At 40.7% G+C, this 24,492-nt stretch overlaps 1 protein-coding gene across 1 annotated transcript; it reads left to right on the forward strand.

The window, feature by feature from the left end:
- Positions 1–5: 5 nt before the first annotated feature.
- LOC143634614 (patatin-like protein 7) lies at positions 6–2,675 on the forward strand (the record flags this gene model as incomplete). The annotated part of the gene is made up of 3 exons (XM_077102648.1): positions 6–329; positions 902–1,170; positions 2,172–2,675. Coding segments are annotated over 2 exons (585 nt in total), but the record flags the coding sequence as incomplete, so codon positions are not given.
- Positions 2,676–24,492: the final 21,817 nt, after the last annotated feature.

Consider the following 24,492-nt stretch of genomic DNA (forward strand, 5'->3'; position numbering starts at 1 on the left):
TGAAGTCGGTTAATGGAAAGACTCGGTGTGTTGCGGTTGATGGTTGTTTAGCCATGAGCAACCCAACCGCAGCGGCTATTACACACGTGTTACATAATAAACAGGAGTTTCCGTTCGTGCGAGGGGTGGAGGATTTGTTGGTATTGTCGTTGGGTACGGGTCAGGTTTTAGAAGGGAATTATAGTTATGAACATGTTAAAGGATGGAAAGGAGATAACTGGTGTGGTCCTATGGCTCGAATCTCGGGCGACTCGTCCGCTGAGTTGGTCGATCACGCTGTCGCCATGGCGTTTGGTGAGACACGGTCTAGTAACTATGTTCGTATTCAGGTATGAATATTGAATACTCTCATTGGTGACAAAAATAAAATTGTGTCACGCACGTGGTAAAAAAGTAGCACACACGATACAACACAGTATAACAAAATTAGACACATAAATTTTAATGTGATTCAGTTCCAATGAAGAACCTATATCCACGTGTTGAAATTAGATTATTTAATTAAGCCTATACAAAATATCACAATTAGATATAGGATATTGTAGAGATAAAACTAGAGTTAACAACTTAAGAAAATAATAGTGGGCCTGCCCGAGCAGCCGAGCTCTTATTCTCCTTGTCGCCCATTTGAGCTCAAATCCAAAACCGGCCCGATGCCTTTACAAATATTAACAAGCTTTAGAGAGTTACAATTATTATAAGGCATTAAAATTTGTACTTTAGAACAATGATTGTGTTTATGAAGACATTAAAAAAAAGTTGATGTGTTAGCTATTTGAATTTATTAATAATGGTCAGTTAAATTATTCATTTTGGTCCCATGCATTTTCATATTCCAAATCATGTTGTTTATGAATGTGTAACTTAATTATGACGCGTTATGTTTATCGATCATTAATAGGTGAATGGATCTAACATGGGTCGTTATGGGGTTAATGTTGATTCGGACCCTAGTCCCAGCAATGTAAGGATGTTGACAGCAATGGCTGAGGAGATGCTCACACAGAAGAATGTTGAATCGGTGCTCTTTGGGGGCAAAAGGGTCGCTGACCAGACCAATCTTGAGAAACTCGACTGGTTTGCTGGAGAACTTGTGTTAGAACATCAGAGGAGGAGCTGCAGGATAGCTTCCACTGTTGTTTTTAAGCAAGCCGCCTCATAACCGAACAAGTTTTTACAAAAGGTACTTTTTAAGGTTAACGATTGTATTTTTTATTTGTTGCGCCCCATGTCACACTAGTATATTCATCCTTTACGCCAAAACACTTCTACACACGAAAAAAAAATCTATTTGATTTGATTTTTTTAGCGAGTGTGACGTGAAAATTTAGAATGAGGGGTACGTTTAGCAGAACATTTTTTTTATGTGTCGTTAAAGCCAGAAGGTCAATCTATAGGTTGCTCTCCTACTGTCGGTATGCCTAAAAGGGCATAGTGGTCTTTAATATTTGTGAGGTGGGGGATATGTGTTACGAATTCGGTGTTTTGATGATGATCCGTAAAGGGCTTGTCCTTACTCCCAATGAGAAAAGGACAAAAGTGCCCCTGTTGACATATCAATGTATTGTTGAACCGACAGCCAGAGGTTGAAACCTTTTGTGTGGGGAAAAAAGAAAATATTAAAGATTTCAGGGTTGTCCTAGTTGTTGGTTGGCTTATATGTGTAGGGTAGATAAAGGGTGTTAAAGGTACTTTCAAACATACACCAAATAGAAATAAACCAACTTATTTCACTTACTAGTATGGTTATAAACGAACCGAATCGAACGAGATCTCTTATTCATGAACCGTTCACAAACACAAATGAACGCAAACAATGTTTATTTTTTACATTCATATAGTTATTTGAAATCCTTATAATGAAAAATATTAATAATCATAAATGGATGTAAACGAACACATTATCAAACTTTCACGAAGACAGTTGAACGAACATGACCTTTGTTCGTTCATTTAGTTAATCAAACGAAAATCCTAGTTCATGTTCGTTCATTTATTGAACAATTGGACATAAACAAACTTCCCACCAAACAGTTTACAAACTATTCATCAAACGCTCGGTTCATTTATAGCTATACTTACTAATATCCTCCATGAGTCATATTTACCTCAATAGCCCCAATGAATTTATACTGCTTTGAACTTATGAATGAGTCTTTTGGTAACAAAAGTATATATGCAGGACCTGGTGACAATAAAGTAAATATAAGGAAGTCTTACATACACTCGTGCATCATCACAAAGGCTAGGGATGAAAGGATGAATATGTTAATGTGGTGTCCATTCACTCCCACTTTCCTTAGGGGCAAAATGGTCAATGGATTATTTGTGGAAGTGTGTATAGTGACTGGTCAAAAGAGAGTGTGTGGGGTGGGGTTGGTAAGGAGGGTATAATTGTATCTTGTTATTAATATAATTATTTGTTCATACTTCATTAGAGGCCCACGTCTTAAATATATTCAAGTCCCAAGGAAATAGTGTAAAAAATAAGGTGCCACTTGTTCTTGCTTTTTAATTTTGTTTTGTGGTGGGGTTCCAACATAACATAAAAACATACCCTTTGGGGAATTTAGTTCATATTGTACTCTATAGTCTTTATGTATATACAAACTTAGGTGGTGTTCACATTTTTGTTGTTGTTCGATAATGTTATTCCAAATGGAGAGAGAATATGTTGTTTAAGACTTAACAAAGTTGTAACATAAATAAACCAACTCAAGAAAATATCATTTAGTCAGCTATAGATTTTAAGTTATACAATTTCCACAATTTCACTATTTGATTATGTAGTTAACAAGTTGTTTAACAAGATTTGTCTAGAAGAATGAAATCAAAAGCAAAACAAACATTGATCATGATCTAAGTTGTACCTTTTAAAACCTGTATGTTGTTCCTCAAATGTCAAGAACAAGTTGGTAATCAGAAACACAAACAAACACACAATTTATGATGAACTTTCGTATTATTATAATCAATAAACAAACTTAAAACCCGATTACAATAACCCCTCAAACAATAGAACTTATCATGGTTATGTATTTATAACGGTTACTCGACTTGGTCAACACTTTATATGAATTATAATGTAATACTTAATTGCAACCCCATAAACTTATTATATCATGAATGAATCTCATATGCTCGAACAGGTCCAATACGATCACCTAAATAAAGCGGGTGTCTTAGACAAATATTACTAACAAAATGAAGTCTTTTCTAATAAAAATTGTTTATGCTCAATTGATCCTATGCAAACATATTCAATATGCAGTGTTGGTTTTAGGAATCTAAACCTTGTATTTTACTATTTTTTACATTCCAAAGGCAAGACTACTTTATTGTGTTAGGTTTGTGCTTCAATAAGAAAAAGACAGTGTACTTTGATATTTTTAATCTGAGAAGACACTCTCTTTTTGGTTTGTCATATTTTGAATTATAATATGAAAGCAAAGTGTTTGGATTAGTGATGTGGAGTGGAGTAATGGAGGATAAGAAGAGAAATTAGTTAGTGGTGGTTAATAATCACAGCCATCACAAATATTGAAAGGGAAAACACATTCTCAATCAATTCTCTTTTGTTCTCATTGATTTGTTTAATACACATAAAACCAAAATAGTTATTTCAATTTCAATTTTCAAGCAAAAAATTATAATTCGTTTACAAATTTAAAAGCCAATTAAAAGCCAAATAGTCCTCCTCTTCTCTCTCACCACGTTCTATGGAGTTTTTAACTAAAATGGGGAAGAAGGAAAAAGTATTTACCATAATAAGTGATTTAAAAAGTATTTACCAAAATAGGTTTTTTTACTAACTTATCTTTTCTTACTCTTATTTTTTATTTAATAAAATAATTTCTATTAAAAGTTCTATGTAAAAAAACATAGATAAAAAAATGAATTACAAATAATAAAACTTTTTTATCATTTCGTTTAAAACAAAAAATTTCATGGAATGCTTTTGGAAACTGCATCTTATATTCATATGTTTTTTTTATCTAAACCGATATAAATAAAAACTATGTTTTTTTTATTTTGTTTTTAATTGCTTTATTATTGCTATTTTTCAATATGTTTTCTCATGTTTAAAAGTTTAGTTTGACTTAACATTGATATTGGTGTCTACATTATTTAGTCGGAATTGGTTCGGTTTGCTATCGATATTGGTACAGTGCACTTGCACCCGTAAAGCTTACGATACAAAAAATCAAAAAACAAATGCCGATAGTTGTTCCAGTAATATCAATATTAGTATCAAAGTTCAGTCAAAATTGGTTCGGTTCGTCATAGTACCAATAAAGTAATAAAATACTAGCACTCGTATAACTTATGATATAAGAAAATACTTTCGTTTGAATACAATTTTGAATTCAACAAAGTTTAAACCTAAACGCGAAGAATAAAAATTAAGCACAACTATGTATTCTTTTTTTTTACGTTAGCGAATGTAAATTATTTTTTTGCGCATATTACTTTATTGCATAAATATTAAAATGGTTTTTTAAAAGAAAAAAAAAAAGACAATAATAATATAAAATTTTTATTTTAAAACATATGTTTTGATCATAAAACAACTCTAAAAAAATTTATCCTCCCTCCGTCCCATTATAACTTATAAGTGTCCTAGTTTGATTTTTCAAGTCTTTTTTGTTTAACTTTGACCGGCAATATTTTTGTTTGTGTTATATAATACTTGATGTAAAATATATGAATGGATTGAGTTTTAAATGTATTTTACATTGATATAATTTTCATCAAGTATTATATGACACGAACAAAAATATTTACGGTCAAAGTTGCAAAAGAAATACTTGAGAAGTCAATAGGACACTTATAATGGGACGGAGGGAGTATTTTTTTAGCATAAAAACAGTTGTATAACAGGTTATGCCTGTGATATATATGAAAAAAAAAGCTAGAAGAAAAAAAATAAAAGAGAAATACAGTGAAAAGAAAAAAAATTACGAACATAAGAGTTTTATTTTAATAGTTTTTAATAAATATGAATATAAGAAACGGTTTCCAAAACTTATTTTATTTTTAAATATATTTGTTTTAAACAAAATGAAAAATAAAAATAAAAGATTTATTATTTTTTTTATCTATGCATTACACAGAGAAGTTTTAACGGAAATTATTTTATTAGTAGTAAATAAGATTAGAGTAAGAAAACATAAGTTAATAAAGAAAAACCTATTTTGATAAATATTTTTTAAATCACCTATTTTGGTAAATAATTTTTCCACCTCCCCCATTTTTTGGTAAAAAACTCCATTTTATGAAGTAAATTATTTGATTATATCAAGACTCGCTAATGTATTTGTATTGAGGTTCTAATAAAATAGATAAATATCGTTAACAAACAAATACTTATGTTGTGGATTCAGGATTTTCTGACACTTGGAAAATATAAGAATTATGAAACACTTTCATATCGAAATAATTCGGTTGTTCTCCCGAGCATTCAATCAAATAAAACTCTGACTTCTTACAAGAACGAGTATGCGTGTTTTGCATGAATCATGTGAATAAAAGCGTCTAACCGTGGGACCCGAGACAAAAAAAACGACCTCTATATATAGGGGTTGGGCATATAACCACCGTAACAACCCCATGTATTTATAAAACCGTCGTAACTACTATTAGTAGCTAAATAATTGTTTTAACTAGCGATGGTGGTTATAACCTCCATAACTACCGATGGTGATACCTCATACTTCATTGTTACAAAAAGTTAAAACAATCTCGATCAAGTGTACACTTCACATCTTCTAATTTGTATCAATATATGATCCAATTTCTCATTTATTTTAAGTAAATCCCTAATTACTCAAAATTACCTGATGACACTAACAATTTATGATAAGACCATGTGTAGTCATAAAGTTCCACTATCAGGCATTATGCGTCACGTGGCGCCTAGTTAGAGTTATGGTTTTTTACAAAAACAGGCTGTAGTCATAACTCTCAACCCCAAGGCATTATGCGTCACGTGGCGCCCAGCCATTATTAATTTTATTTATTTTTTTAAATACTAAAACATTTAAATAAATTAACATAAAATTAAAAAATACATTAAAATTCCAAATAAAAACTAAATTAAAAAAAATACATCAAATTAAAAAAAAACATAAATCATACCAATAAAACTAAAACTTATTTATATTTTTCTAAAATTTTCGCTCGTCGAGTGGCTTCTAGAGATTGGACTATCGGGTCGTCTTCGGATAGCTCGTTTGATAAAACCAAGATGTCTTTGTCCATTTCATTCCTTCTAAGTAGGTCGACGGTGTCCAAATTTACTTGAAGTCGTTGGGTTCCAAGTTCGTGTAAATCTTGGAGTCGATAGTTCATTAATTTCAATTGGTTTTCCAATTCGGGATTCGAACCCGTTGCCGACGACGCAGCGACCCCTTTCCCCTTTCCTTTGCTTTTGGTTCTTCTACCCCCCGGCCGAGGCATCTCGGTAGTATTCACGGGGTCATTATCGCTTAAGTTGAAGTTTCGAGCGTCGGATCGGGGCGTGTCTGGATCAACCGAAGACGATGTTTGACTTTTTTTTACGCGGACCACCTTCTGCTTCGGCTTCGGCATCCAACACCATGCCCCATTTGGGGTAAAACCACAATAGGTCTTTCCAAATGCCAAAGTAGTTGAAGGTCCCGCCGACCTTATGTTGAAACTCAGTCAACGCATTTTCCATGACTTCCGCGTCCGAGGCACCGCTACTCCTAGTTCGATTCATCCGAGAGAAAACCGTATGGAAAGCCATGCATTTGGTGTTTATGTCGCCCCATTTCGACAGTAACGAATCTTTTTCTCGACGTGAGTCCCCGCAAAGGTTGTGAAACCTCTATATAATTTTGTGCCAAAATACCCCCGTTTTTTGATAGTTCGCTAAAAAAATAAAAACATTACAAGTTTAATGTTTGTTAAAAGAAATTTAAAAAAATATATATGTATTTTAAAACCTACCGCATTTGGCATCTTCCGATATCTGGCACCAAACACGAGCACATAGTACGCACTCGTCGATACTCCACGCTATCACCGTCTTTTTAACCTGAGGTTCGCCGTCGGGCTTCTTTGCGTGTTTTCTCGGACGTCCGCGTTGGCTCGAATCGCCTACAGTCTACGGGATGGGTTGTGTCTCAGGCACGAACTCGACCTCGGGTTGGGTCTCCGGGGCGGGTTGGGAACTCGAACCGGCAAAAATGTTTGTCATTGGGTTTTGGAATCCGGGCACCGCATTTAGCATAGAGTTTTGTAGAAGTGCAATGTACGCGGCCATTTGCGGGTCAATCATATGCGGGACGGGTACGGTTGGCGTCGGGGCGGTAGATTGGTTCGGTTGTGGATTTTGGTTGCCTTGAAGGGGCATATTGGCCGAAACCGAGAATATTTTGGTTGTTGTTTGGAAACATTTTGGTAGAAATATTTGTGTAAAAGATATAAATTGGTATAGAAGTGGAAGGAATGTGTTAAAAAAATGAGTTTGGTTTGTTTATATAGTATAAATATAATTAATATATTTTTTTTAAAAAAGCCAACGGCTCCAAGACCCCCAACGGCTCTTTTTTTTGATTTGTGTGTCATGTTAGCGCGTTTTGTATAAAACGCTTGCAAAAAAAAAAACATATAACGCAGGGGGGGCGATGTACCCCCACGTTTTCCCCTATAACGTTGGTGGCAACGTTGCCACGACACATGGTCTAACATTACTTATTCGTAGTTGTGTATTACTCCCTCCGTCCTATTATAAGTTTCATAGTTTGACTTTTCAAGTCTTTCTTTTGCAACCTTGACTGTAAATATTTTTGTTCGTGCCATATAATACTTGATGAAAATTATATCAATGTAAAATACATTTAAAACCCAATCCATTCATATATTTTACATCAAGTATTATATAATACAAACAAAAATATTATCGGTCAAAGTTAAACAAGAAAAACTTAAAAAACCAAACTAGGACACTTATAATGAAACAGAAGGAGTAATATTTAGAATAACTTTGTCAAAATGGTTTATTTAGTATTGTTGAAACTTCAAAGTAAAAGTGGCGTGAGTGGAAAATCTTGATGATGATAATCCGATGTGAGGTCAAAGAATTGGGGAGTTTGATTTAGACAGCCACTCAATGCCAAAATTTCATCACGACACGCTAACAAAATTAAAATTCATTTAAACATCAAAATCATTATTACATATTTAATTTCATTACATAGACGTTTAGGGATTTTTTTTCCTTTCTTTTTAAATTTATGATTTGTTCATAACTTGTTTAGTGCTTAAATATCTCTATTTGTGGTCTAATAGTAGGAAGCTTCGGTTCTCCAGTGGTGACCTAAATTTAATTTTTTCCATATGTATTACTTTAGGTGGATATTGACAATAAATGATTTGAATTTATGGCCGTCCAAAGCGCCCGTCGCTTGAACTCGCTCGCCATGTATTACGCCAGAGAGTTCCGTTATTGTGGTGGCAAAATGACTGTCAAGTGACAACTGGTGGTGTGGTATCTTGGGGAATGCCTAAGCCAAACTCTGAAAAAAGTTAGCGTGGACCCAATTAAGACAACATAATCTGACCAGAGAGTGAGGACAACGAGACTCTCTAAATTTAAAAGGTGCGATGGTTAGACATAAAAAGATCGTAGTTCAAAAGAAATGTTTATTAAGTGATGGATGGAAGTAAATAAAATATAGATATCTGACAAGTTAGATTAGTTTTTGAATAATTCAACCATTCCATAAATTGTCTTTAACAAAACAAAAAACAATAAATCTAAAGTTTGTTTTTTTAGATGTTTGAAATCAGAAACTATATATTAAATGATGAAATTAAAATTATAAACAGCGCGTAAATTCTATTAATTATCGTTTTGGCTAAAAATGAAATGATTGAGCATAGCCGAATTTGACGAAAATCAAGGTTGGCGAGACTAGAAACCTAGCTAATTGATGGAATTCATGCTTTATAGTTGAGTCAATCCGGTCAAGCCCACTGGTTATGGGCTCTATAAGATCAATCCCAGCTCATGTTATGTCTATCCCTAGATTTGGGTATCTGGATTCGAGTAATCGGGCCTGACAGTTGAGTCAAAAAGGCCATGTCCATAGATTCGGGAATCTAATTTTGAGTAATCGGGTTGAGTATATCATGTAATGCCATGCATGTACTCGAACTTGAGAAAAATAATTGTCCCTCACCTACCCAATTACCATTTTCGGGTATCTGGATTCGAGTAATCAGGCCTGACAGTTGAGTCAAACAGGCCATGTCCATAGATTCGGGAATCTAATTTTGAGTAATCGGGTTGAGTATCATGTAATGCCATGCATGTACTCGAACTTGAGAAAAATAATTATCCCTCACATACCCAATTACCATTTTCGGGTGTTTTAATAGTATTTTTGTCGCGTTTGGAGTTTTTTTTGCCACCCAGCCTCTACCTCTCCCCTGTTTACCATTTATTTTAAATTAGATTATATAATTTAATATATAACACGTTCAAGTTTAATGAAATTTAATTTCTTTTAACAAATATAATTACTTTAATTGACGGATATGTTGTCGGTACTCCCTTAGTTTTAATCAACGTACTTTGTTGATGATAATCAATTTGAACAACTTTACAAAAGCTGTCAGTGACCATTCGTAAATGAGGATATCAATGATCCTTGGTAATTAAGTGTCTTTCGTGACTAATGGAAGTGGTTGGAGCCTGCTTTTGTTGTCAAAGAAACACAAACGATGGATCAATTAGGAGCCATGTTTGTAGTAATAATAGTATGCTAGTCGGACAGTATGGTGGGGACTAACGATTAATCAACCTAGTCATAATTTTATAACCATGATTAGGAGTGAGGCAAATACCATGACTTCGAAGTCGAGGTCACATATAGAAAAGGGGAGGCATCGTAAATCTGGCAACTACCCTAAAACTTAATAATTTCTGAAATATAAATGAAAATAAAAATAAAAAACGTGCCTACCAAAGATAACTCTAAACACACTCATGAACAATATACAAAACAATACGGCAAATACATTATGCCAAGGTCTATTTTTATTTGTTTGAACAAGTTTCATATGACAAGACAATGAAGTAACAGAAAAGGTTTGGTACTCCTTTTTATAATGAAGTAAACAAACAAATAAAAGTTCATATACTCCTTTTTTTACTAAAGAAACATCACCATATTGTATGTTATTTTATATTTATTTATGAAAGAAACACAATAACTTAGATTTGTTTAGTACACATATATGGTTATATTATATAGTTGTGCATGCGACTAACGACGACACCATTCTTTTAGTTTATACCAAAGTGGCAAAATGTTTCAATTAGTTAAATCAAAAGGCTCACCAAAATGTTTTGATGAACTATATCAATTTAAAATCTGGCTCTTATGCCAATATAAGGATGAATTGATATAATTCACTAAAACGTAAAACACACAAAATAGATATTGAATAACTCTCAATATATTCTAGAGGAAAAATAACTCAAAAACTATTATTACACATAACTCGTGTATCTCATTATTGTTCCAAGTCTTACGCCTCCTAAACTCTAACTTACCTAACAAGAAGTCTGCTAACCTTAACTTGCATCAAACAACCTATTTAATAACCCCTTTTAATTCTTGGGTTGAGCCTTACACTTGGGCCAAACAGCAATTGAGCCAACATGGTGGTTTATGTGTTGGATCATTAACGGTTACTAGCTAGCTTTCGACATGTTGTGACTATACGGAGACTGGTTCATTGTATCCCATTGGGACGATGTACGTGTTCTTGTCCTGTTGGATCCGTCAATCATTCTTAAAAACCCATCATTATGCTCACAACCGAATATACGTACATTGTTTGGGTTTTCAAGAGAATGTACATGTCCCAAGTGTTATTAAGTATACCGTACATCAATGAATGATGCATTCATCTTGTCAAGTTCATGATCCATTTTATTTTCTGAGTCTGACAGCATTTTTATCTCCAACTTATCATTTCACATCAATAATGAAAACAAGAACATGAAAAGCCAACAAACATGTGTACTGACAAGAAATAGGAAACAAAACACAACTGTAGCATAAAGTGAATATTTAATTTCTCTAAGAACAATTGGAAATGGCTAAGTGTCTAAACAAACCTTTTAGCCCGGCATTTTCAACTCCTAAACCGAGCCAAGTTGCAGCGGTATGGTATGCAGTTTATAATCATGATCAGACCGTATAATTACAAGAAGTCAAGGATTTAAAATCACAGCAAACTTACGTATATCGTGTCGATGATCATTGGAGGCATGTTTGATCCGATTACATAGACCACAAAGAGAGAAAACTGCTATTATTATTATTATTGCATTTAATTTGATTTTTCTTTGTTCACAAAAGGATTTCGCTTGGATTTATTAGGTAGAACCTAAGGCAAGGGTAACGGGGCTTGGTTGAGAGGGGGGGGGGATTCAGGTGGCTGCTTAGGTGGCTCACGCACACCACTACACCACACAAGTGAACCGGGACGCGGACGACCCGAGTGATCCGGACCACGGGGCTTGAACAAGTAATTGAGCATGGGGTGGATTAAAAACTGGGGGGGGGGGGGTGATGGATCAATCAAGCCCCACTACACCCTAGGCCTGTTCACGAGCCAAGCCGAGCCCGAGCCAAGGCAAGCTCAAGCTTGGCTCGATATTCAATCGATCTGGCTCGGCTTGAGCTCGAGCTCTTAATGGAGCTAAAAATTTGAGCTCATGCTCGGCTCAGTTTTAAATCGAGCTGGCTCGGCTCGAGCTCGAGCTCTTAATCGAGCTAAAAATTTGAGCTCAAGCTCGGCTCGGTTATAAATCGTGCCGGCTCGGCTCGATTTGGCTCGAGCTTACCTGGAATAATAAAAATTAAATGTAACCATCAAGTTAAACTAAATAAATATGATGTTGAGATCAACACCAACCAAATACAGACTAAATAAATTCGTCTAATAACACCATCGAAAACAAAATATGTTCAACAAGTCTAAACCAAACCAAATACAAAATTAAGCAGAGAAGTATTATCTATGAGCGGTGGCCGATGGCGGAGGTGAATATGAGTGGCGGACGGCGTCGGAGGTGAATATGAACGGCTAAGGTTAGGGTGGAAAATAGAACGTATACTAATTATTATTGAGTGTATGAAATCCCATCTCTCAGTTACTCAGTATATGGAATTATGAATATGGACTATGGAGTGAGAAAAGAAATTGGGCTGGATTAAAGGAAATCCCATGTGTTAAAATAATTGGCTCGATAATTATATGCATGTATGTATATATATATATATATATATATATATATATATAATAAATTAAAATAAAACAGTTTGAGCCAATCGAGCGAGCTCGAGTTGATCCGGGGCTAGCTCAGGCTCGACTCGTTTAGAAATCGGAGTCGAGCTAGGCTCGGCTCGTTTACAATCGAGCCGATTTCGAGCGAGCTTTTTTCGAGCGAGTTTCGAGCAAGCTTTGAGTCGTGAGTTTTTTGAACAGCCCTACTACACCCTATGAGACATAGGCTTGATCCAGGGCCATGTCATCGCCTACGTGTCGGGTTTTGATTGAATCAATTGGGGCTCTACCAAACCCTATTACCCTTAGCCTTATGAAGAGGTAGGTCCCAGCAGAGCCCAGTTGGACCCGCAGGACTCACCTTGAAGAGAGACGTCTGCGCAGAAACCAACTGGATCCGCAGGACCCACCATGCTCAGAGACGTGACGTCCTTACGCGCAGTACGCAAGCTGTTCCCGCAGGAAATGCCTCCCAATGGTGAAGTACTCCGCCTGTTCCCGCAGCTGCGGATACAAGCCATCAGGGAAGGCCACCCGCGCAGCAAGGCTACACGCACAAGGCACTTAGCTCTCAATAATTCAGTAGTCACCTGAAGGAATGAGCAAAGCCGGGAACAATCCCGCACAAAGGCGGGAGGGGGAATACTCCCGCCCAAATAAGCCAGTCCGTACGATACTGGAGGATCTTTTGTACTGTACCTGACGAGGTATGGGCAAAAGATCTGACCAGAGATACGACAGCTCATTGACAACAGTATGGCGAGCAGCATGCTCTTGTACTGTATGTCACTATTAGCCGCTGCCTACTCACCAACTCCTGTCATACCACGTGCATAGCCGGCAGTTGGTGGAAAAGGAATAGTACACAGCAGGCCTGGTCACTGTCAGCCGCTGCCTACCCACCAACTACCAGCATGGCACGTGCGTAGGCCACAGTTGGTTGAACAGGAATACTATTCAACCGGCTATACCCTCTTGGAAACCTACCTTCGGCTATAAATGCCCCAAATGGTATGATCATCTCATCTTATCTTGTATCTTACATCTTATACCTGATATCTGCTCTAGCAATCTCTTAATATATACTTATATTCAAGAGCAATCTAGTCTGATTCTCACGCCGGAGGGTGGTCACAAGGAGGAACCCCCCCCCCCTTTCTCAGTGACGAGCTCACGGTGTCTGTTTTGCAGGTTATCAGAAGAACCATCTTTGCCGGATCTAACCCCTCGTGGGAAACATCTATTTAACTCCCAGATTATCCGTAATCTGCCCGGGGCCGATTAGTGTTTCTTCATTGGCGCCATCCGTGCATAAAAGCTAGAACTTCATTTCTTTTCAGTTTTTTCAAACTTCTGGAAAGATGGTTAAAGAAACTCCGGTAACCACAACCCCAGCTACTGGGGGTAATACCGGCGACTACACAGTTTTTACGAACACTACCCCGGTTACCCAAGCCGGGGCAAGTGCAGTAAATTTTACGAACACTACCCCAGTTACCCAAGCTGGGGCAAGTGCAGTAAACAATCGCTCACTGGGATTCACCGATACCCCGTTAGAGAGATAACGAACGAGGCTCACCCGCCAAACACTCGATGAAGTTAAAGCGTGGGCGGAAGCACGTCAAAAAGAATTCCAAGCTGAGTTGGATGAACGCTTACGTTTACTCCAACAGGCTGATGAATTTGTATACTTTGACGATGATTCGGAGGAATCCGATAGTGACGCAAACCCTCGTCATAGGGCGAAAGGGAAGCGTAAGGAAACGGACTCCCAACCGAGAAGGCATTTTGGAGAAACCTTCAAACCAAAAAACGCAGGTGGAAACCCACGTGACTTCTCCAAAACATTTACACCAGCTGCTGCAAAGGCGGGAACGTCCAAATTTGCAAGGGACATTGCGGAAGCAATCGTCCCGAAAAGTGCCAAACAGATGTCCAACATCGGCACTTACGATGGTATATCCGATCCAGACGATCATTTGAACAGGTTCATAGCGGGGGCAACCGTCAGTAGTTGGACGGAACCTACGTGGTGTTACATGTTCCAAATGACGCTTGTTGGGCCAGCTAGAGCGTGGTTCGATCGTCTACCGGTCAACCACATCTACGACTGGGCAGACTTCCAACAGAAGTTTAGCCAACACTTCAGCCAACAAAGAAAGTATACCGAAGAGCAATGGACAATCCTCAAATGCATTCGAGAGGAAGATGAATCTTTGCCAGACTTCATCACTCGCTTCAACTCAAAGAAGCTAAGTTTGGGTAATATTAGCGAAGATCTTGTTCGCGCTGCTTTCATCCAGGGCGCGAACGACCCAGAGCTCATCCGCACCTTAACGGGTAAAGATGGCATGCCATCCACATGGGATGCCATCATGACAGCAGCTAAACGCTTCGCGGAAACGGAGAAGCAACTGGGTAGAGATCTCCCCCAGAGCACAAACCTCTACACCCAGAAAACAAGAGAAGACAACGTCCTTACCGCCCGACTAAACAAAAAGCGGAAGCTAGGCATTTGGCAGTCAAGGGTAAACTTTGACACCTCATCCGGCTTGCAACATCGGTTAGGCGGAAGGGATAACGTACAGTCGAACCAGAACTCCAGATGGACGCCACTCACCAAAAGCGTCACCGAGATATTCGCCACTGAGGAGCTCCCATGGCCAAAGGCTCCAATAATCCGACATCGTCACAATGCTGATCGGAGCAAATACTGTGACTTTCACAGGACAAAAGGCCACAACACTGAAGAATGCACAGACGTAAAGGACATGGTCGAAGCATTTGTCAGAGATGGGACGCTCGCGCACCTCGTGGCGCAATGAACGCTGAGCAGGCTGATGCGTGTAGAACCCCAGTTGGGGAAAACACGAATAAAATTGCAGCTTCAATGTTGGAGACTACATACTGCGTAAACAACGAGATCCCGAACCAGGTGCATATCGGCTCGATGGCACTCCCATCCCAACAACATGGAAGGGAGCTCAATTACACAGTTTGCATGTAGATCAATTCCAAATTTGTAAAGGCCCAGAGCCACTTCTAATGGAAATGATTCTCCTTAGAACATCGACGCTGATGATTTTACATTTATACTTTATGAACTTTCAACACGGATATGCCGGTCTTCACCGCATACATAAGTTTGAAAGTCGTTGCGTGGGGAAGGCGGCAAAACCCGCATAAACCCAGAAAACGGCAAACCTTCACGCAGGTCAGTTAAAGGTAAAGTTCAGTCATCCCACTAAATGAAAGTGCCGGTCTATCCGCACGAATCATGATAGAGGAAACTGAACACTAACCTATTAACAACCGCGCGTCGAACGGTTAATTTACTCCTGATATGCCGGTTTTCACCGCATAATTACGTGGAAAGTCGTTACGTGGGGAAGGCGGCAAAACCCGTATAAACCCAAAAAACGGCAAACCTTCACGCAGGTCAGTCATAGGTAAACTTTGGTCATCCAACTAAATGAAAGTGCCGGTCCTAACCGCACAAATCATGAGAGGAAACCGAACCTATTGACAACCGCGCGTCGAACGGTTAACTTATTCAAAATACTTTAGAAAATTTCTAGAAGGATGAGGAAAACCTCCACGCAGGTTAGATGTAGGTAAAGTTTAGCCATCCTACTAAGTGCAAGTGACGGTCCTACCCGCACAATCACGATAGAGGAAGCAAAACTTCAACCTATTATCTACCACGTTCAAAGGTTAACTTATTCTAAACACTTAGAAAATTTCTAGAAAGATGAGGAAAACCTCCACGCAGGTTAGATGTAGGTAAAGTTTAGCCATCCTACTAAGTGCAAGTGACGGTCCTACCCGCACAATCACGAAGGAGGAAGCAAAACTTCAACCTATTATCTACCACGTTCAAAGGTTAACTTATTCTAAACACTTGGAAAATTGCTAATTTAAACTAAAGTATGCAAGTCATATAACGTTTATAAAGCAAGTCATCCAGTGAAAATAGTGGTCTTACCCGCACAAAGATTTATATTTCATAATATTCATTACAAGGGCCGGGTAACTACCCGCCTACAAGAATATAAATCTATACAAGCCAAACCTATCCTAACAGTGGGAAGGGATCTTCAGGATCAAGCTTCAGGACCACTTCCACTTGGACCAGCACCATCAGTAGAGCGTGGCGGTTCAAGGAAAGCTTTAAGGATAGCTAGCCCATCATCAGCAGCGGCAACTTCGTTCACCTTCTCCACCACCGGATGCGGGAAGGAGGCATACTGATTCACCGCTTGGTCATAAACAGCTTCAGTATCCACATCATACAAAGGGAAGTTGGAAGGCGGGATGCCTTTCTCAACGAACCCTAGACCAAGCAGGAAGCCGGCCTTTTCCCCATCCTCATGAGAAGCGTTGAGGGCTGCGCTCATGGCATCGTCGTATGATGTGTCCGTGAAGACTCGATGCACAACCTACAAAAAAAATATACAAGTATCAAAACCTTTTCTATTTACAAAGAAAAGAGTGAAGACATTATGAAGCTAAGCTTACCTGAGACAACGCTTCTCGAAGAAGCCATTCCTTGGCAACCAGAGCCTCCTGGAGGGCAGCTTGAGCTTGGTTACGGGCGCGTTCGGCTTCACTTTTGTTGAGGTTGGCAAGCAACACTTCTTTAGCCGCAGCCTCTTCAACGCCCTTTAGCTTCCGCTCAGTATGGTCAAGCACCCCCCTCTGGTCCAAGATCTCTTGGAGCTTCTTGGCGTCTTCCATCGCCAAGGCATCATGAGCCTGTTGGAGCGCCTCTAGTTTGGCTTTAAGTTCCTCATTCTCGAGGCGTAAAGGCTCAGCAACAGCTTCAGCCTTGGTGGCCCTCTCAGTTGCGTTCCTTGCAGTTTCCTTAGCCAGCCGAAGCTGTTCTTTAACAGCTTGGGCAGCCTTGGAACGGGCCTCGAGCCGGGCCTGAACTTCAACCTCGAGGCCCTTGAAGGCCTTCTCCTTTTCCGCAGCCACTGCGGTAAGCCTTATGTTCTCCTCCCGGACAGCCCGCGCCTGAGCTACTTCTTGAATACGAGCTGCTTTTAACTTGTCGTTTTCACGACAAAGCAGCTCGACGCGCGGCTGCATCCGGGCCAGGAGAATCCGAAGCTCATTGGTTAGCCTACCCTCCTGGTAGCTAGCCATAGCTTCCCCCAACGCACCGCTGGGAGCTGCGTGACGAGCCCACTCCACGCACTCCACAGGCGTGCGAAGGGTTGTTCCTCGGCGGATGTTCCATCGTGGAACATACACTTCATTGGAATCCGACACTGCAAAAAACAAAAAGAAGTTAGGAAAAGATGATATAAAAAAAAAAAGGCCAAAAGAACCCTACGCACCTATAGGGTCGACAACAGGCCGATAGCCGCCAAACCCATCACCTGAACCCAAAGGAAATCCATCCAAGAGGTCAGGCAGATGGGAAGGAGGCAGAGGTTGGCGAGAAGCCCCAAGCATACCTGAAGGATCGGCTGTAGCTGCCGACATCGGAGGCATGGAGGCCGCCGCGGTAGAAACCAACGGAGGTGAACTCACCGGAGGTGAACTCACAACCGTGGTCGCCGCTGCGGAATGCGCAGAAAAAGTAACCGCCGGCTCAGTGAAAGATTCAGTAAATATGGCACTGACAGCCGGCGGTGATGTCATCACAGTTGGAACAGTTGGCTCAACTGGGTGAGCAACTGAACCAACTGAAGCAGGCGCAGCCGCCTGGGTCATCGCCTCAGGTAGGCTGACCAAGCCTACCGTCATGGGTCCGGAGGTACTCCTCCCCGCTCCACCCTGGAATGCGGTAGCATCCACGCCTGCACAAGGAAGATAAGTATTAAGGATGGAAAGCTATGAAGTCAAAAATAAAGGAAGTTTGTACTTACGGGTTTTCTTGAGCCTAAAAGTGCGGACAGGCGGGGACGAACCCGATGGAGCCGGCCTCTTCACGCCGCTCACCGTCGTCATCCTGGGCTCTCCGGAGGTGACAGTCGTCGCAGCCTCCGGAGCAGTGGTCTTATCACCACCAGGGTTCCCCGCCACCTCCTCGCTCTCGGTCTCTGAATCAGACCGAGGCACCGGATCGGCAGTGGAGGCCACCTTCGCCTTCCCCTTCCCGCCGGCAGCCTTCTTTTTCCGCACCAACGAAGGACCATCTGCGGATTCCTCATCAGAACACAAGATTAAAGGAATTCCAGCAGAGGTTTCAGCATTGAGGGGTCGAGGGTTGAATAACGCCTTACCTGGCCGCCTGGCGCTCAGGATCTCGTGGCCTGGCGGGTAGACCTCCACGAACCGATCCGCCGTCTGTTCAAGGATGGGTAACTCGTTCTCATCTAGAGCACGAGTACCCATCCGAGCGGGACTATCAGCCTCCCGCGGATACAGGAGCGACTGCAAGTCGTTCCCCTCTGAAATAAAAGAAAAACAGTTAGAAGACAAACCTATATAAACAAAGAAGACAGAGCATACCGTAAGGAACAGAGTTCAAACCGTATTCAAGGACGATCGGGATCTTTTGCGCCTCCGCATCCTTCCACACCCGGCTCATCCCGAGCATCACCATCCCGGACTCCGCAAACCGGTAAACCGGAGATTGGACTCGGGAAATATTTGAAAACCATTCCGCCTCCTGGTAGTTGGAGGCGTGAAGGCTGGGGAGAGCTTGCCCATTCTTAAATTTCATGGCAAGGGGGATGGCGCGAGCGGAGATATAGAAGAACTCCCGCTTCCAGGAACGAAGACTGCGCTCGGTTGCGCAAATCTTCAAACCCTTGATCCGGGTTATCAGAGTATACCACCCCTGGATGCACCTCCAAGAGTAGAAGGTCATCAGGCGGTCGACGAAGGGCTAAACGCCCAGAATCCGGCACACCCACTCGAAGTGGCGAATCTTTGCGATCGCCATCGGGTGTACCTCGGTCAGGTGTACACCGTGCCTCTCCAGAACACGGTACACAAACTTCGTCAAGGGGAACCTAAGATTCCCATAGACAAAGAATGCGGCATATACCCCGATCTTGCCTCTGGGGGCATCATACACCGTCTGATGGGGTTCAGGAAACTCAAGCTCGAAAGACTCGAGCATGAACTTCCTGACGATGTACTGATATAGATCGACAGGCAGAGCACACTGGCACTCGCCAGCAGTACTCTTGTCATCCTTGTCGGACGTGGATGACGGGTTCTCGGCGTACACCCCAGCCTCCTGGGCTGTAGCCTCAGGATCGTGAGCAGAAGACATCTTGCATGTATGAAAGAGAACGATTTCAAGAGAATGCTCGACTGAAAAGGTGAGTATTCGCCGAAAATCGTTTTGAAGATGAAAAGTGAAAGTGTGGATTACAAAGGACCCTCTCCCCCTTTATATACTAATCGCAATTAATGCGATGAATTTAATGCGGAAGAGAGAGAAATCGCAGGTGCAATGAAACTATGACACGTGGCAAAAAGCAAGCTGGCAACAGCTGTTGAAAGGACGCGTGCCATTAATTTCGCGGCCACGCGCCCGAAAAATCGCGCCCACGCGCTTGAAAAAGCGTCTGGAATGACCATGTACTGTCACGTCACCATAACTTCCTGCACGTCCTGACACAGTCAGAAGAAACCGTCGGACGACGTTTCAACAGTTTGGACTGTTCTTATCCTTTCACCAACTCTTCGAATTTCAAAATTTCAAAAAGATTCAAAAGTAAGCGGGAAAATACCCCTTACCTTGGCAACCAAGTAACTATAAGACAGGTGCGGGTACAGTGTCAAGGCAAAACCCTTCACATACTTAGCACCCGCAGGGAATTGACGCCAGGAATACCTTGGCGACCAAGTAACTATAAGACGGGTGCGGGTACAGTGTCAAGGCAAAACCCTTCACATACTTAGCACCCGCAGGGAATTGACGGAGGGTGGTCACAAGGAGGAACCCCCCCCCCCTTTCTCAGTGACGAGCTCACGGTGTCTGTTTTGCAGGTTATCACGGTGTCTTACGCCTCCTAAACTCTAACTTACCTAACAAGAAGTCTGCTAACCTTAACTTGCATCAAACAACCTATTTAATAACCCCTTTTAATTCTTGGGTTGAGCCTTACACTCGGGCCAAACAGCAATTGAGCCAACATGGTGGTTTATGTGTTGGATCATTAACGGTTACTAGCTAGCTTTCGACATGTTGTGACTATACGGAGACTGGTTCATTGTATCCCATTGGGACGATGTACGTGTTCTTGTCCTGTTGGATCCGTCAATCATTCTTAAAAACCCATCATTATGCTCACAACCGAATATACGTACATTGTTTGGGTTTTCAAGAGAATGTACATGTCCCAAGTGTTATTAAGTATACCGTACATCAATGAATGATGCATTCATCTTGTCAAGTTCATGATCCATTTTATTTTCTGAGTCTGACAGCATTTTTATCTCCAACTTATCATTTCACATCAATAATGAAAACAAGAACATGAAAAGCCAACAAACATGTGTACTGACAAGAAATAGGAAACAAAACACAACTGTAGCATAAAGTGAATATTTAATTTCTCTAAGAACAATTGGAAATGGCTAAGTGTCTAAACAAACCTTTTAGCCCGGCATTTTCAACTCCTAAACCGAGCCAAGTTGCAGCGGTATGGTATGCAGTTTATAATCATGATCAGACCGTATAATTACAAGAAGTCAAGGATTTAAAATCACAGCAAACTTACGTATATCGTGTCGATGATCATTGGAGGCATGTTTGATCCGATTACATAGACCACAAAGAGAGAAAACTGCTATTATTATTATTATTATTATTATTGCATTTAATTTGATTTTTCTTTGTTCACAAAAGGATTTCGCTTGGATTTATTAGGTAGAACCTAAGGCAAGGGTAACGGGGCTTGGTTGAGAGGGGGGGGGGGGGGGGGGATTCAGGTGGCTGCTTAGGTGGCTCACGCACACCACTACACCACACAAGTGAACCGGGACGCGGACGACCCGAGTGATCCGGACCACGGGGCTTGAACAAGTAATTGAGCATGGGGTGGATTAAAAACTGGGGGGGGGGGGGTGATGGATCAATCAAGCCCCACTACACCCTAGGCCTGTTCACGAGCCGAGCCGAGCCCGAGCCAAGGCAAGCTCAAGCTTGGCTCGATATTCAATCGATCTGGCTCGGCTTGAGCTCGAGCTCTTAATGGAGCTAAAAATTTGAGCTCATGCTCGGCTCAGTTTTAAATCGAGCTGGCTCGGCTCGAGCTCGAGCTCTTAATCGAGCTAAAAATTTGAGCTCAAGCTCGGCTCGGTTATAAATCGTGCCGGCTCGGCTCGATTTGGCTCGAGCTTACCTGGAATAATAAAAATTAAATGTAACCATCAAGTTAAACTAAATAAATATGATGTTGAGATCAACACCAACCAAATACAGACTAAATAAATTCGTCTAATAACACCATCGAAAACAAAATATGTTCAACAAGTCTAAACCAAACAAATACAAAATTAAGCAGAGAAGTATTATCTATGAGCGGTGGCCGATGGCGGAGGTGAATATGAGTGGCGGACGGCGTCGGAGGTGAATATGAACGGCTAAGGTTTGGGTGGAAAATAGAACGTATACTAATTATTATTGAGTGTATGAAATCCCATCTCTCAGTTACTCAGTATATGGAATTATGAATATGGACTATGGAGTGAGAAAAGAAATTGGGCTGGATTAAAGGAAATCCCATGTGTTAAAATAATTGGGCTCGATAATTATATGCATGTATGTATATATATATATATAATAAATTAAAATAAAACAGTTTGAGCCAATCGAGCGAGCCTATCGAGCGAGCTCGAGTTGATCCGGGGCTAGCTCAGGCTCGGCTCGTTTAGAAATCGGAGTCGAGCTAGGCTCGGCTCGTTTACAATCGAGCCGATTTCGAGCGAGCTTTTTTCGAGCGAGTTTCGAGCGAGCTTTGAGTCGTGAGTTTTTTGAACAGCCCTACTACACCCTATGAGACATAGGCTTGATCCAGGGCCATGTCATCGCCTACGTGTCGGGTTTTGATTGAATCAATTGGGGCTCTACCAAACCCTATTACCCTTAGCCTTATGAAGAGGTAGGTCCCAGCAGAGCCCAGTTGGACCCGCAGGACTCACCTTGAAGAGAGACGTCTGCGCAGAAACCAACTGGATCCGCAGGACCCACCATGCTCAGAGACGTGACGTCCTTATGCGCAGTACGCAAGCTGTTCCCGCAGGAAATGCCTCCCAATGGTGAAGTACTCCGCCTGTTCCCGCAGCTGCGGATACAAGCCATCAGGGAAGGCCACCCGCGCAGCAAGGCTACACGCACAAGGCACTTAGCTCTCAATAATTCAGTAGTCACCTGAAGGAATGAGCAAAGCCGGGAACAATCCCGCACAAAGGCGGGAGGGGGAATACTCCCGCCCAAATAAGCCAGTCCGTACGATACTGGAGGATCTTTTGTACTGTACCTGACGAGGTATGGGCAAAAGATCTGACCAGAGATACGACAGCTCATTGACAACAGTATGGCGAGCAGCATGCTCTTGTACTGTATGTCACTATTAGCCGCTGCCTACTCACCAACTCCTGTCATACCACGTGCATAGCCGGCAGTTGGTGGAAAAGGAATAGTACACAGCAGGCCTGGTCACTGTCAGCCGCTGCCTACCCACCAACTACCAGCATGACACGTGCGTAGGCCACAGTTGGTAGAACAGGAATACTATTCAACCGGCTATACCCTCTTGGAAACCTACCTTCGGCTATAAATGCCCCAAATGGTATGATCATCTCATCTTATCTTGTATCTTACATCTTATACCTGATATCTGCTCTAGCAATCTCTTAATATATACTTATATTCAAGAGCAATCTAGTCTGATTCTCACGCCGGAGGGTGGTCACAAGGAGGAACCCCCCCTTTCTCAGTGACGAGCTCACGGTGTCTGTTTTGCAGGTTATCAGAAGAACCATCTTTGCCGGATCTAACCCCTCGTGGGAAACATCTATTTAACCCCCAGATTATCCGTAATCTGCCCGGGGCCGATTAGTGTTTCTTCACCTTAGAAGTGTAGAACATATTTACACAACTTCATTGCCCACGTACTAAATTGAACACTAGATATATAAACTTGAAGCGATGTAATTTATGTGTACGTTTCTTCAATCTGAAGAGAACAACTTTACACAACTCAAATGTATTAACGTTCACATTATTTAAACTAGTTTAGTATGCCTTTTATACTTTTTTTTAAATTAATAAAAGGTTATATTAATTAAAGATAATTTACTTAAAAATTGGATTAGGGAAGAAAAAAAATGCACACCACCACCTTAGCATAGGTTAGGTAATATATGGAAATAACTTATGTGATGATAGAGATGCACAAATCAGGTATTTCGGAACTGGAACCGGGTAGAAAGTGATTTCGGGCATGGTTAACAAAATTCAAAATCGGGTCGGTTAGAGACCGGTTCCGGGTATAATCGGATATTTGACCGGGTTTTTCAGTTTTTTTTGGGGTTTCGGGTAGGGTTGGGCCTGATAGAAACCGGTTCCGGACCAGGTCCGAAACCAGATATTTAGTGCACCTTTATGTGATGATACTAATAAAAAAAAGAGAGATATTTAAGAGAGGACGAAGGTATAAAAGATGGACTCCGGCCGTCTACACTTTCATGTCGGACCCCTCATTGGCGTGAGGGATGTATACCGGGCAGCCTAACTTGTTATCCCCACGTATAATAAAGTAATAAAACCATTGGCAATAAAAAAATTTTTAAATACAAACTTCAAAAGAAACCATATATATTTATGTACAGTGTACATGTTTCGCTTCAATTTTCAATACATCAAACCAGAAAATTCACACTGAAAAAGCCTGCTCAAAGGGGAGTAGAAAGAATATAACTTACTTTTCACATACAAATTTATTTAATCATGTGATATCTAATTACTGATTATATATCTATTGTGTTTGAATATATTTATACATAAATCAATTCTTTATTTTTATTGGACTAACATTTGCTCTTGTACAAAATATATTTAAACTTCACTTCCTCCTAGCGGTTCTTAAAACTATAGTATAAAAACATGAAAGTAACTATGGTCTATGGAAAACTTTGTTACTATTTGGTCAATCTTGACTTGACCTTGTGGGTTAACCTTATGTG

The sequence above is a fragment of the Bidens hawaiensis genome, unplaced genomic scaffold (genome assembly GCF_021521415.1).
Source record: "Bidens hawaiensis isolate Kalapana, Puna unplaced genomic scaffold, B.hawaiensis_p1.1 tig00007137_1, whole genome shotgun sequence".
In the NCBI taxonomy this organism is placed as follows: Eukaryota; Viridiplantae; Streptophyta; class Magnoliopsida; order Asterales; family Asteraceae; genus Bidens; species Bidens hawaiensis.